General features: G+C 44.0%; 1 protein-coding gene across 1 annotated transcript; it reads right to left on the bottom strand.

Moving 5' to 3' along the window:
* Positions 1-4,940: 4,940 nt before the first annotated feature.
* Positions 4,941-7,855, bottom strand: tmem256 (transmembrane protein 256). Its single transcript, XM_070854663.1, has 4 exons — positions 7,716-7,855; positions 7,049-7,086; positions 6,462-6,542; positions 4,941-5,504 (listed from the first exon to the last, which is right to left on the bottom strand). Exons 1-4 carry the CDS (start codon positions 7,795-7,797, stop codon positions 5,361-5,363), a joined length of 345 nt encoding a protein of 114 aa, XP_070710764.1. The 5' UTR covers positions 7,798-7,855; the 3' UTR covers positions 4,941-5,360.
* Between the last annotated feature and the right edge of the window lie 4,073 nt (positions 7,856-11,928).

Here is an 11,928-nt window from a genome sequence, read left to right as displayed (position 1 = left end):
AAGTTGAGGGAGTGACATTACCCCGCTGCCAAATGAGAAGCGAGAGACAAGCGTGGCCTTCAGCAGACACAGTGAGACACTTCAAAAAATGAGTGCAATGTCTCTTAAACTCACTGCCTTTGACTCTTCTTCTCATCCGTTACCGTCATTTCACCCAGAAAGGGCAGAAATGGAAAAACATTACCAGCTCTAGTGACATTCCCCCATATATCATCCCTGTCTAGAATAGGTGCTACCATAAAAATCTTCCCCTTTGCAAGTCAGATCAGGCTGAAATGGCGGGCAAAGGGTGGAAATGGTTCGAGTCAAGTGATGGTCTGATGTTCCAAGATTCAATCTCTGACACCAAATCAGTGCTTGTTCAGCAAAATGAGGGAAGGAAATATGATAAAAGAATATAAAAGAAAGAGGCAAGGTGCCTTAATGTAGGTAAAATGTAAATAGGGAAATGTGGATGGAAGAGCAGAAGGTTGGAAAAGTACGGATGAAAAATGCAGTTGTTGTTTTTTTTTATTGCCTTATGTACAAACAGGACCAAGAAATAAATCTCAGAAGCTCTAATAGCTGGTTAATGTCATCAGTCATCAAGTCTTGCCCATAAAAAATCAAACACAGCATGTAATGATTCTCCAGCTTTTTATTACAATCTATGCAAAATAGATTCTAGATGAATATATACGTTTTCATAAATACAAGATATTAATAATAATAATAATAATAGTACATTTTATTTATAGGCGCCTTTCAAGGCACTCAAGGACACCGTACAACACATATTCAGCAACATTGCGACCAATGTGTAACCCATTAACAGGCAAACCTGAAATGATCTACATTCTGCAGGGTCTAGTGAGGTCACTGTGATCTTGACCACCAAAGTCTAATCAGTTCATCCTTTACTCCAAGTGGATGTTTGTGCCAAGTTTGAAGAAACTCCCTCAAGGCATTCCTGAAATACTGCGCACAGTGGCAGAAAGATCTAAAGAAAGAAAAAAAATCTATATATCTGTGGTTGGTGGTGAAACTGCTCCAAAACAATTATTTGGAAAACAGAAAATAAAAGTATTTGATCATCAGAAAAACATTTTGATGTCTATTAGTGAAGAGTGATTGGCTGAAGCTTTCCAAAGAGTTTGACAGATCGTACTCATTACGTCATTTCCTGATAGTATATTAGCGCTCCTGTACTCACAGTTGTCTCCGCCATGCCGAGCCTCTGCTCTCAAAGCAAGAAAAAAAGCATCTTCTCCCAATAATTACCACTGATGAGCGAGCTCTAAACGCTCTGGTCACAGGAGACTAGAATAATTCAACTTTTATTCTCAGTTGTACCCTCACAGTATGATTAGAGGAAGTTAGCATTTACACAGCGTAACCCCAACTACAACCACCATGTAGCACCTCCCAGCCGACTAATAACAGTCCCCAGATGTGACATTACCCTGCTCATAGTGGTTATGGTGATATGGTAACAATGGCTGCCCCCCCCACACACACACACACACACACAATATCATCCCCTTAGCTCCCCTGATGCATGGCCGTCATCCCTGTGCTGCAGATTGAAGTGAAATGATTGGGTATAAAGCCGTGAAAAGGGGGCTGCAGTGATGGGGCCTCAGTGTCCATTGAAGTGAGGGAGTAATCTGTCTGAGGGTGTGATAGCGCTGACCATCATTTAAGCGGCTTGAAAAGGTCAGCGGGGGGATCGGGACGCGGGAGCGCTCGGGACGGCCATTATAGTCATTCTGCTTCACTGTGCGAGCTGCTGCCGCCCGATTGGTGCCTGAGAGAGGATTTGGCGCTGCTGTGGTGTGTATTATACAGGATGCACTTTAATATATTGCCTGTGTGTGTGGAGATATTTGTGTGTCCCCTGGTCCGTGTGAATGAGAGACAGGAAGCTGTGGGTAATCATGGAAGATGGAGTTTCATTCCAGGTCTTCAGGAGAGGATCTGGAGAAGCTCGTCTTTCCACAGACGGCCCATCGGCTCCCATAAGCTCTCTATCACCTTACGCCTTCTTGACTGATGATTCTCACACAACCGCTCACTTCATCTCTGACCAAAACCAGACTCAGAGCAAGAAATCAATGGAACAAGGAGTCCCCCCCCCCCCTCCACACACACACTGAAGAAGCTGATGTAATTAAATTCGTCTGCAGGGTAAGAAAAATAAAGGAGAGGGAAGATTGTGAAGTACAGGGGAAGTCCCAAGAGGTATAATTAACAATATCTACTGTTAGTATCTGTGCTTCTTCTTTCTCCAGTGCTCACAACAGCAACAGCACAGACCAACACAGAGGCTAAACCCCAGACACGCTTCCTGCCCGTGGGTTTGATTCTGCAGACCATCCTGCTTATTGTTCTGCGGATTAAACAGCAACATACAGCGTCTGTAAAAAGTATTCCCCCCCGAAGGGAAGTCTTCATGTTTTAATGTCTTACAACATTGAATCAAAGGGGATTTAATGTGGCTTTTTTTTTTTTTTTGACACTGTGACACATGGATTATTGGGACATTCAACGTTATCTATGCTTTTCCCACAATGCTGCTTTAGAAGTCACGTGATTAGTTAAAAGGAGACCAACTGTGTTCAGAACAGGGGTTTAACTCGACTGGTGTAGGATTACACCTGTGTCTGTTGAGTCCATTTTATGGGAAAACCTACAGCACAAAGCAAGTCAAAGCAGCAAACCCCCCTATAAAACGTCCAGTAGTCGTATTTACACTTCTCTCTAGGCACAGATGAAATAAATGAGATTAACGGTGCTAATTAAGCTTTAAAGGTTGATTTTACTACGTTGGACACGTTAGCTGTTTATAGCTGTTCCCAGTCTTTAAGCTAAGTGGATAAGTGTTTCAAATGACGTATGCCTTAAAGAAATGGAAACAGTACAGCCTTCTGTAAAAACTGAATAAACTCTGAAGGGAAAAACCAGACCCTAGAAAGCTTGTGAGCAAGGCTGGATTATCACCTGATCAAAGTGGGTAACTGCCACAAGGCCCCGGGGGGCCCAAAAGCTCCAGCTTTACAGTGGGTCCCTTGATTTTTGGTCATTTGTGGAGGGGTCCAATATGGAATCTAGATTCATCACCATTACTATTTTTAAAATCCCTGTTTAAGGTCCACTTCCATGTTTTTTTTTCTGGAGCTTTTGACCGTATAAGAATCTTCATCAAGGGATGGAGTCAGTTCAGTTGTCATGAACAGTCGTTGAGTCCAGTAGTGAAGACTACTATGTGATATGGCACAGCCCACCTGGAGCTGGGATTGCAAGGTCAAAAATGACCGTTCATGCTAATCTAAATGATTTTTGTTACACTCTTGCTCATTTGGTGCATATTCCTACAGTAGCCGGGGTGTGAGGAAACTGGGGGCTCAATAGAAAATGTTCGCCCCCAACCCCAATAAATGAATCCAGCCATGCTTGTGAGGGTAGATTGTAAAATGAAAGTAGCACAACACTATATACTGATGTGATCAGTCTCAAGCCCACTTTAAAGCACTGAAAAGTGAGTAGAAAAATGACCAGCGTTGTTCACACACACCGTGAGAGGACTGCATGGCGTTGTCGGAGTAACCTTGAAAGTTATGGTAAAGGAGATTTACGCAGACTCGAACATCTCCCTCTGTCTCACTTTCCATTTCTCCCCTGTTCAGTTGCTCACACATTAAATGTGGTCAGCCAGAGCAGAACACCGTGATCCAGCTGGATTTTAACACAGAGGTGCTCTGCTGGCAGCAACAGCATCCACACATCTGACAGTCAGCTACAGAGGAGAGAAATAAAAAGCCCTAAAATAAGGCTGATGCCTGAAACTGGTCACAAATTGTAGCTCGCAGCTTGTCAGAGAATCACATGAGTTCCCCCTCAAGTATTTAGCACGTAGCTGAAAATTTGATGATGGTGCTTTAAATTATACGTCCGAGAACACCCTGTAACTTTCAGTCAGGTGTCTCCCATAAACTTTATGGTTGTGAGTCAGAGAGATGTGGCTGGGTGTTGGACCGTCTGTGTCGTGATTGCTTGGTCCTGGAACAGCAGAATGCCTCCCAATAGCTAGTTAATTCTAATGAGGGTTTTATGAGTCGTGATCAAGAGCTCATTGGCAACGTGTTCAGTCAATAGCGTCTTCTCTTCTGAGCAGAGCCTCGGCTTATGCGCCGACCCCTGCAAATTGACCCGGAGATTTATACAGCTATTTTCTAAAGGTCCCCATTTGTGGGCCTACAGTCAGGAAGGCGAATTAGTGTTTCAATGGATTTCCCTTTCAATTTGAATGCAGAGTGGTTGGAACACGGCCCCGGCTAAAGGGAAGCCATGGATAGGCTAATGAACTCCTTTGTGTTCTGCCACTTCGAGGATCAAATGCTTGAGGCAGCGAAGACATTCAGCTCTGCAAGAGAGATGATTCACTCCAGCTGCTATAGGTGGTGAATCCTATGGGTTTATCCATCCTTCACTGAAAACCACACATTGGGGAGCCCAGCTCAACTGGCAGTGCTGTTAGGCTCTTCTGATTGGTTTACATTTCGGTATTGTTACAGCTGTACACCCGCCCAGGATGCATAGATCTGATCGTGTATTTAAATCAGCACTGGAGGTGGTCTGCAGAGTTCTGTGCGGTGACCTTGCACGGCAGCTGGATTCATGAGATCACCACCAAATATCCATCTTGTCTGGCTCCAAGCTACGTGCCATAAGGCAGCCATGAGAAACTGCTCATGTGATGACAACAGCAGCAGATCCTACAGCTGAGCCATCACTTATGTCTGACCTGGAGAGTGTTCTGCATCGACACTTCTCCACACTGGCTTCGGCAAGAGATCTTGTGTGGTTTGTTGATCTGATTGGTTGACGGTTGCCCATGACTGACTTAAGAAAAGGGATGGAAGGAGCTTGGAGAGGTAAAAACGAGGCAACCCAACAATGTGTACGACAAAGTATTTATTTCATTTTAAACCCTTCATATTCTTTTCTTTATTTTTACTCTATTTACCACATCTATGCTGCATAAATGTCCAGACAAATATAAACATGCATAACATTGGGAATTTCTCTTAGCTCACTGGTGAATTCTTTCCCAATACAAAATTGTTATGCTTCTGAAAATGTGTGCGTGACATACACTTTTATCTATTCCAACTGAAACAAAACAGTCGAAGGGCACCAGCAGAAAGGTGATAATCCTGTTGTGACCTTATCTCCCACGACCCAGGGCAGGGAGCGGTTTGATCGGTGGCACAACTCAGCACGTCTAACGTTTCAGCCAACTCTCCAGTTCATCCATTAACAGTGTGACAGTTGAGAGTCACACAGTTGCCCTGAGGAGGGGACGTGAACTGTTAAAGAGTTCACAGAAGGATGGCCAGCCAGCCAACGATCATAGCTACGCCACCCATGGGAGCCACCTTGCGTAGACCAGGGTCCCCTGTGAGGGCCTGGTGGTACAGGGAGCCACAGAACATCCCCATGCCCGCTACCAGGAGGGTACCAGCCTGTACAAAAGGGGACACAAACAAACAGTTTTCACTCTGTTTTTCACATGTCAGTTTACTCTAAACTAGATTTTAGCGTGTTCTCTGCTGCGAGCTGAAAATCTGCAGCCTGGCGCCAGTTACATTACACTGCTGAAAAGCTGCAGATGACGAACCAACCTGTCCAAACATTTTTGCAATGGAGGCCAAATGTTGTGCTGCGCCTTGGCCACAAACCATCGTTCTGCCTCTGATAACACGCCAAAGTCGATTCTGATAGTGCAGCACCAGGACTTTTCTGAGCCTCCACAGTCCTGTCTGTCCCCCCACCGTGTTCCAAATGTATGCTGCTGTTGTTTTGGTTGTTCTACTCACACTGGATGTTATTTAACACTGTTAAAATATTATTTTGTTGTTTTTTTTCTTTTTCTTAATTAGATCATGATTTCTACTCGTTCAAATGAGCTGAACTACTCCATAATCTGTGCATGTACCGCAGGAGAGCCCCTAGTAGGAGTGCAGCTCAAATTATCTTCTCCAAAAGCGCGGCACCCAAGACACCCTGATTGGATTGGCCACCCCACAGATAACACCTAATCTGGCGTGCATCTCATTTTCATGCAGTTTGACGATTTCCACTCAGATATTTTGTGGTTCAAGTCTTTTTTTCAAATAGCCTTTACGTTGCAAATGCTCGGCACTGCAGGTTTAGCATGCGTTCCAAATGCTATTAGTCATAATGTGATAAAACCAGGACACAGAAAATAAAATCGTAACTACAATTTCACTGCTGCACTGCCAGCTGTAAGCCACAGGTCTGTTCAAAGCAGCCAGCATCCTCTGTAGTTATGGCCTTGGAATACTGATTTCCTGAGTGAGGACAGGTGATGGCAGAATCCCACTATCACACTAGTTCAATTTAAAAGCACACTTGAGTGTATCCAGCCCTGAGAGTTGGCAGTGGGCTTCCATACTCACCACAGCAGGTTTGCCAGAGTGGGCAGCACCCAGCAGGGCCAGGCTGTGGTAGAAATGGTACTTGTTGGCAGTTTCAAATAGCTGGAGACACACACACACACACACACACACACACACACACACACACACACACACACACACACACAGCTTTTAGAAAAAAAATCTGCCCCTCCAATCAGTCATCATTCTAGTAAATCAAAGATTCTCTGGAAAACCTTGGCAAGGGCTACTACTGTGCAGTGTAAATGGGCTACAAGATGATATTAAATGAGTCACTGGTGTAAAAGAAAAAAAAAAAGGGTGGGGTGGGGGGGGTTACTGTCATTACATCATTTTCATCAATCACAAGAACAAGAGCCAGTCCATCAGATCAGACAGAAAAATGTCTCCATTCCCAGAAGATATTTTTTTAAAACATTTTCCTGTCTTCTGGCATTCAGAAAGTGTGTACAAAGAGTTGCTACAGTTATCAGGTTATACAGTTATACAGGATCACTGAGGTAAAAAAGTGTAATAGGAGACTGCAGCAGCGATTAAGTGGAACATTCTGATATCATAATTTACTATTCACAGCACTATTTACATACCACTACCCGGTAGTCATCTGGGTCGCTGTTTTTGAAACCTAAAGCAAGAAATATGGAAAAGAATAATCACATAATATTGTATGCATCATTTGAATATGACCCACACTTACTGAAAACTAATGGAGTTTAGTTTTAGTTCTCCACACAATGATTCAGTCATTATTTCTTTATGGATCATGACCCCCTGATGTCATTAAGACTTATGTCATAATATGAGCCAGCCTACTGTCTCACACACCCATTTTAAAACTGTCTCTACGAGTCACATTAAGCAACATCCTCTAAGCATGAACGAGAACCTCAGACTGCACGTTTGCCACTGACCCACTCATTATTAGATAAGCCATCTTCCACCATGACACTGTGGAGGCGGGTCACCTTGATTACACAAATTCTTATTTTTTACTAAAATTTAGTGCATCATGGTGTGTAAGTTAGATGCCGAACTGATTATTAGGATGTTAAATATAGCAGCACATATTCGTTATTCTTTTAAAGTTACGCAGCTGTGTCGTTAAAGAAGCCAAACTTAAATTTGCATCTTTTCGGACGGAGGCTGGAGCAGTAAGCGCTGACAAGCCTCTCTTTCCTGACTGCGTTCTACTACCCAGCCTAATGCACAGACTCGTGCACGAGTTGGGGGTGTAAGCTGCTGTGAGGTCCCTACCGTGAGCACCGTAAGCCCCGGCAGCCACCGCCGAAGCCCCGGACAGCGCTGCTAACCTTCGGACAATCACAGAGGCGGTCATGTTTAGTGGCTGCGTGTGTGTGCGACAGGCGGAAGACTGACGGCGCTGCTGCCTTCACTGCCTGTTTGTAGGCTGCGGATTATGGGAACTCCACGCGTGATGCCCAACAAAACAACCAAAAGTTGTATGAACATCTAACTGGACATGTAATACGATATTAAACAACTGCTAGAAAACAGAAATGCACATCAGCTGTGGGGTTATCTTTTCAAAAATTACCAATACAATTATATGTAAACAAGTAAGCGAAATACGCATATCAGAAGGACTCTAAAAAGCAATAATTTTAATAAAATAATATGATACATATTATGATATACTAATAATTAATAATTAATTAATAATAATATACATATATATTATTGCTCCCACTCATCTCACTTCGCAGAGCGCTTGATTGAGTCGTCCATGCGTTGTCCTAATTACGACATTCCGCCGAGTCCTTGAGAGCAGCAGCGCAGGGATATGAGAATGCGTCCAGCAGGCCCTCATCACTGTGGAGGCTTGAACCAAAATGGCGAATATAGTGTTACAGTTTCAGCCCACGGGCAAATTTCATAACTCTGCCAAGCAGATCTGACACTGACACGACACTTCAGCAGGCATTGTGATGCCTTCAGGCTTCCTGCTGAGGTTATGTATATGTGAGTGTAGGCACGTTACTCTCCTATGGCTGGTCAGTTCTGACTTTGAAAGCTCTCATGTAGTATTGCAGGAGACACTATGCAACCAGGGTAAAAGTAAAAAAGCATTTTATTCTCTTATTTCATACAATTTTTGTGTTAAATCCGATACTATCACGCCTAAGCCTGGAGGACAGAAATGTCACAGTTATTCATGACATTCTCCTCGCAAATGGAAAAGAAAATCAAGCACATTTTTATTTTGTACCTCTGCTTTGTTTAAGAGCTCACATCTGAAATGCATTATTCATGGCGGGGCTGAATTATACTATTGTGCTGCTTTTGTATGAATAATTAATTTTCTCCACAGAGGGGTTGCTTGGCTTTAGAAAAGGGGTTTATGCTGCCCTTTTTTCAGCGTCCACGTATGCACCAAATTGCCACATAACGCTGAATGATGGGCTCAGCGGTGCAGCGGGTGCATTAGTGTGCAGCACTCTGCAATTTGTCCATCACTGCAATTTGGGAAGCACCGGTGAATTTCTCTGCCTTAGCAAATTACTCCTAATGTTTGATGTGTTTTCCTGCCAGCAGAGGTGCTGGGGACTAATGCTGTTGTTACCCTTAGATGAAAGTACACTAATCCCTGCAGATAGCCTACCAAAAGGGGGTGCTGTATTGCTTTCTCATCTGCCAAAGTTTGTCCAGAGAGGGTGTGTGTGTGTGTGCGTGCAGGGAGGGAGCAGGGGGACTTCTTCCAATTATCATATTGAAATTACACAGGGTCACACTGCATTACTGGAGAGTCGCTAAACCACGGTTTCCGTTGAGCCGCGTCCTTAGCTGACTTTGACACAGCATTAACACAATGCACACAATTAACACATTTTAATGACCACGTAGCTAATTAAAAATAAGCCTTATGAGTCACAAGCCTTCATCGTCAACTGTGAACTGAACCTGTGGCCGGCGTTCACTCGGCAGCTTCTGAGCTTTTTTTCATCCCGACCGTTGGCAGATGGGACAGCGAGGACAACAATGAAGTGTGGCTTTACATCTGCAGCAAATTATCTCGAAGTCCCAGCAGCCGTGTGCTGTGAGGTTCTTCCAAGAGCCAGAATCCATCTCACTTCAGCCAGCCAGCCTGCCTGTCCTCTGCTCTGCTCTGCTCTCCAGTGACTGCTTTACTCTACGCCAAACCTTGGCGTGTTTGACTAGAAGCATGTGCATGTAGGTGTCAGCTCTCCTCAGACCATTAGCCCCCGCCGGCCTGTCTCGTCCTGATCGAGCTGTCGTCCGAGGAAACATTCAGCTCTCGCGGAAACAGTCAAACGCACAACGAGGGGAACATCGCTCCCTTTAAACGAGGAAATCGAGGGAGCACTTCCAGCAAATGGGAACAGGTAGCTCGTCTTGCAGCCTACACATTACATGACAGTTGCTGTGTTTATGTTGTCCTGGTTCAACCTTTTTGCAGGAGTGCAACAATGGCACTGTGTGACACTGACAAGGAAAGATGCTTCCATTGAGAAAAAAAACAAGGAATGCTGCTTCCTTTCCCTGCAAGTTTATACACGAATGGAATTTCACTTTTCTTCCACTTTAACATGCTGCTGTGGGTTGTTCCAATCCAATTTCCTATTCTTGTTAGGTATATTGTTAAGTATATTTTGTGGCGATGCATCTTTGTTCTCCGTTGGGATTTCAATGCAAGGCAAATGAAGTGGAAACAGCCCGTCTCATCTGCATGAAAAGAAAGATTTCTTTGTTTTTAGTGAACAGGTAACAAGACGGATGGAGACACTAGCGAGGCCACAAAGGTCTCACTACTCAAAAAAATCAGTCCTGAATCTGGCTCCTGGAAATGTGTCTTCCATCTCCTCCACTGTCACCGTCCTCCACTTAGAGTTTCACATGTCTCAGAGAGAAAACACAGCAGGGAAACAGCAACTAAAAAAAAAATCACAAACAGGACAGCCCAATCCTGTAAGCATTGAAATATCCTTTGTGTGCCAAAAGCTCTCCCAGCCGGGTGGCACCGTCCCTACCCCTATATTGAGATTTAAAAAGATCCCAACATTTTCTGAAATTCTCCATTAACCTTGATGTGTTTTGACGGTTGCATCCCTTCAATGTCTTGGGCTGGCTCTGAGAAGCCGCAGCCACGGCCAATTATCTATCCGTTAGGGCGCTTTCATGTCTCTGAGATGTTTAGTCACAAATGTACGTATTGTGCCCCGGCGTCACAGCTTTTCATGCTCCAGCTCTGTCACTCGTCCATGTCATTACATCCCTTTCAGCAAAGAGGGGAGAGAGAGACAGAGAGAGAGGGAGAGAGAGAGATAGAAGAGACAGGCCTGTCGAGTGACATTTTGTCTGGGTGTCCAGGCTATTGTGTGCTAGAGGAGACAACACCAGTCATTGCCGTTACACTTGCTGGCAGAGAAGCACACACACATACACTGGACCAAAACAGCCTCAGGTACACACACACACACACGCACACACGCACACACACACACACACACACAATGGTATTTGTCTCCATTCTCATGTCAACACTGAAAAATATTGTTCTGTGGATGTTTTCAGCAAAATAGTTCCATTTTCTTGCTTTAGCCGAAAGCATCGCAGGTTGTTTCTGATACTGAGCTGTCTGTATGTGCAGCTCCACACAATGTAATCAAAGCACATTCAGACTTATTAATAATCCACTGAATGGTATTCAAACTAAGTCAGTCTCCTCTTATTGTCAGGTTGTTTGTCTCCCGCATTTCTGCACGTACAAAAACAAACACTCAGGCATGCACAGGCATAAAATCTCAGATACGCACACACACACACACACACACACACACACACACACACACGCATGCACACACACTCACACACACAACGTTGTGGTTACAGCAGGCTCCCCACGCCGAGCGAGCATAATTAGCACACTCGTTAAGCTCATCTGCATCTCTCTTCAAAGGAGATCGATGCAAATGGATAGGATTTAGCCACTGGCAGCAATTAGGCCAAAAAATATCTTAGCTGGAGAAACACGGTAACAGCGAGGCAAAGTCGGCTTCATCGCAGGAAATAAATGCATTTTTTGCCCCATGCACTGAGCGCATAATACAATCCAAACCGAATGCTTTCATTTACCCTCATGCTCAATGAAGTTCTGTTTAATCACTTTCGGCACCAGCCCTTCTGGTTATCATATAATTCTGTAATTTAAAGGAGTTTTATTTGGAAGATGCATGCCATCATCAATTTATTCCAATAGTAAATGTAGCCATAACCTGATACACCTTATTTCTCGGAGCAATCGAGCTCCATTGTTGACCAAAACCCATGAACACAGACACACACACATTTTGACTCAATCCCACATACACTGTTCTGCTGTGGTAAATACTAACTAGCAACCAAAATATGTCTTCATTTACAGCTGAAAATACTCCCCAGCAAATGCAATATTTACTCCTGTTTGAGTAATATTTGTTAAAAGCTACAG

This window comes from Pempheris klunzingeri, chromosome 23 (assembly GCF_042242105.1).
Source record: "Pempheris klunzingeri isolate RE-2024b chromosome 23, fPemKlu1.hap1, whole genome shotgun sequence".
In the NCBI taxonomy this organism is placed as follows: Eukaryota; Metazoa; Chordata; class Actinopteri; order Acropomatiformes; family Pempheridae; genus Pempheris; species Pempheris klunzingeri.
This window is presented reverse-complemented; position numbering and strand designations above follow the sequence as displayed.

Bases quoted from the DNA above. Each gene is read 5' to 3' on its own strand.
- tmem256 (XM_070854663.1), bottom strand. From the start codon at position 7,797: ATGACCGCCTCTGTGATTGTCCGAAGGTTAGCAGCGCTGTCCGGGGCT. The intron at 6,543-7,048 runs GTATGTAAATAG...GTGTGTCTCCAG, and splicing joins CAGATGACTACCGGGTAGTG to CTATTTGAAACTGCCAACAA. The intron at 5,505-6,461 runs GTGAGTATGGAA...CCTTTTGTACAG, and splicing joins ACTCTGGCAAACCTGCTGTG to GCTGGTACCCTCCTGGTAGC.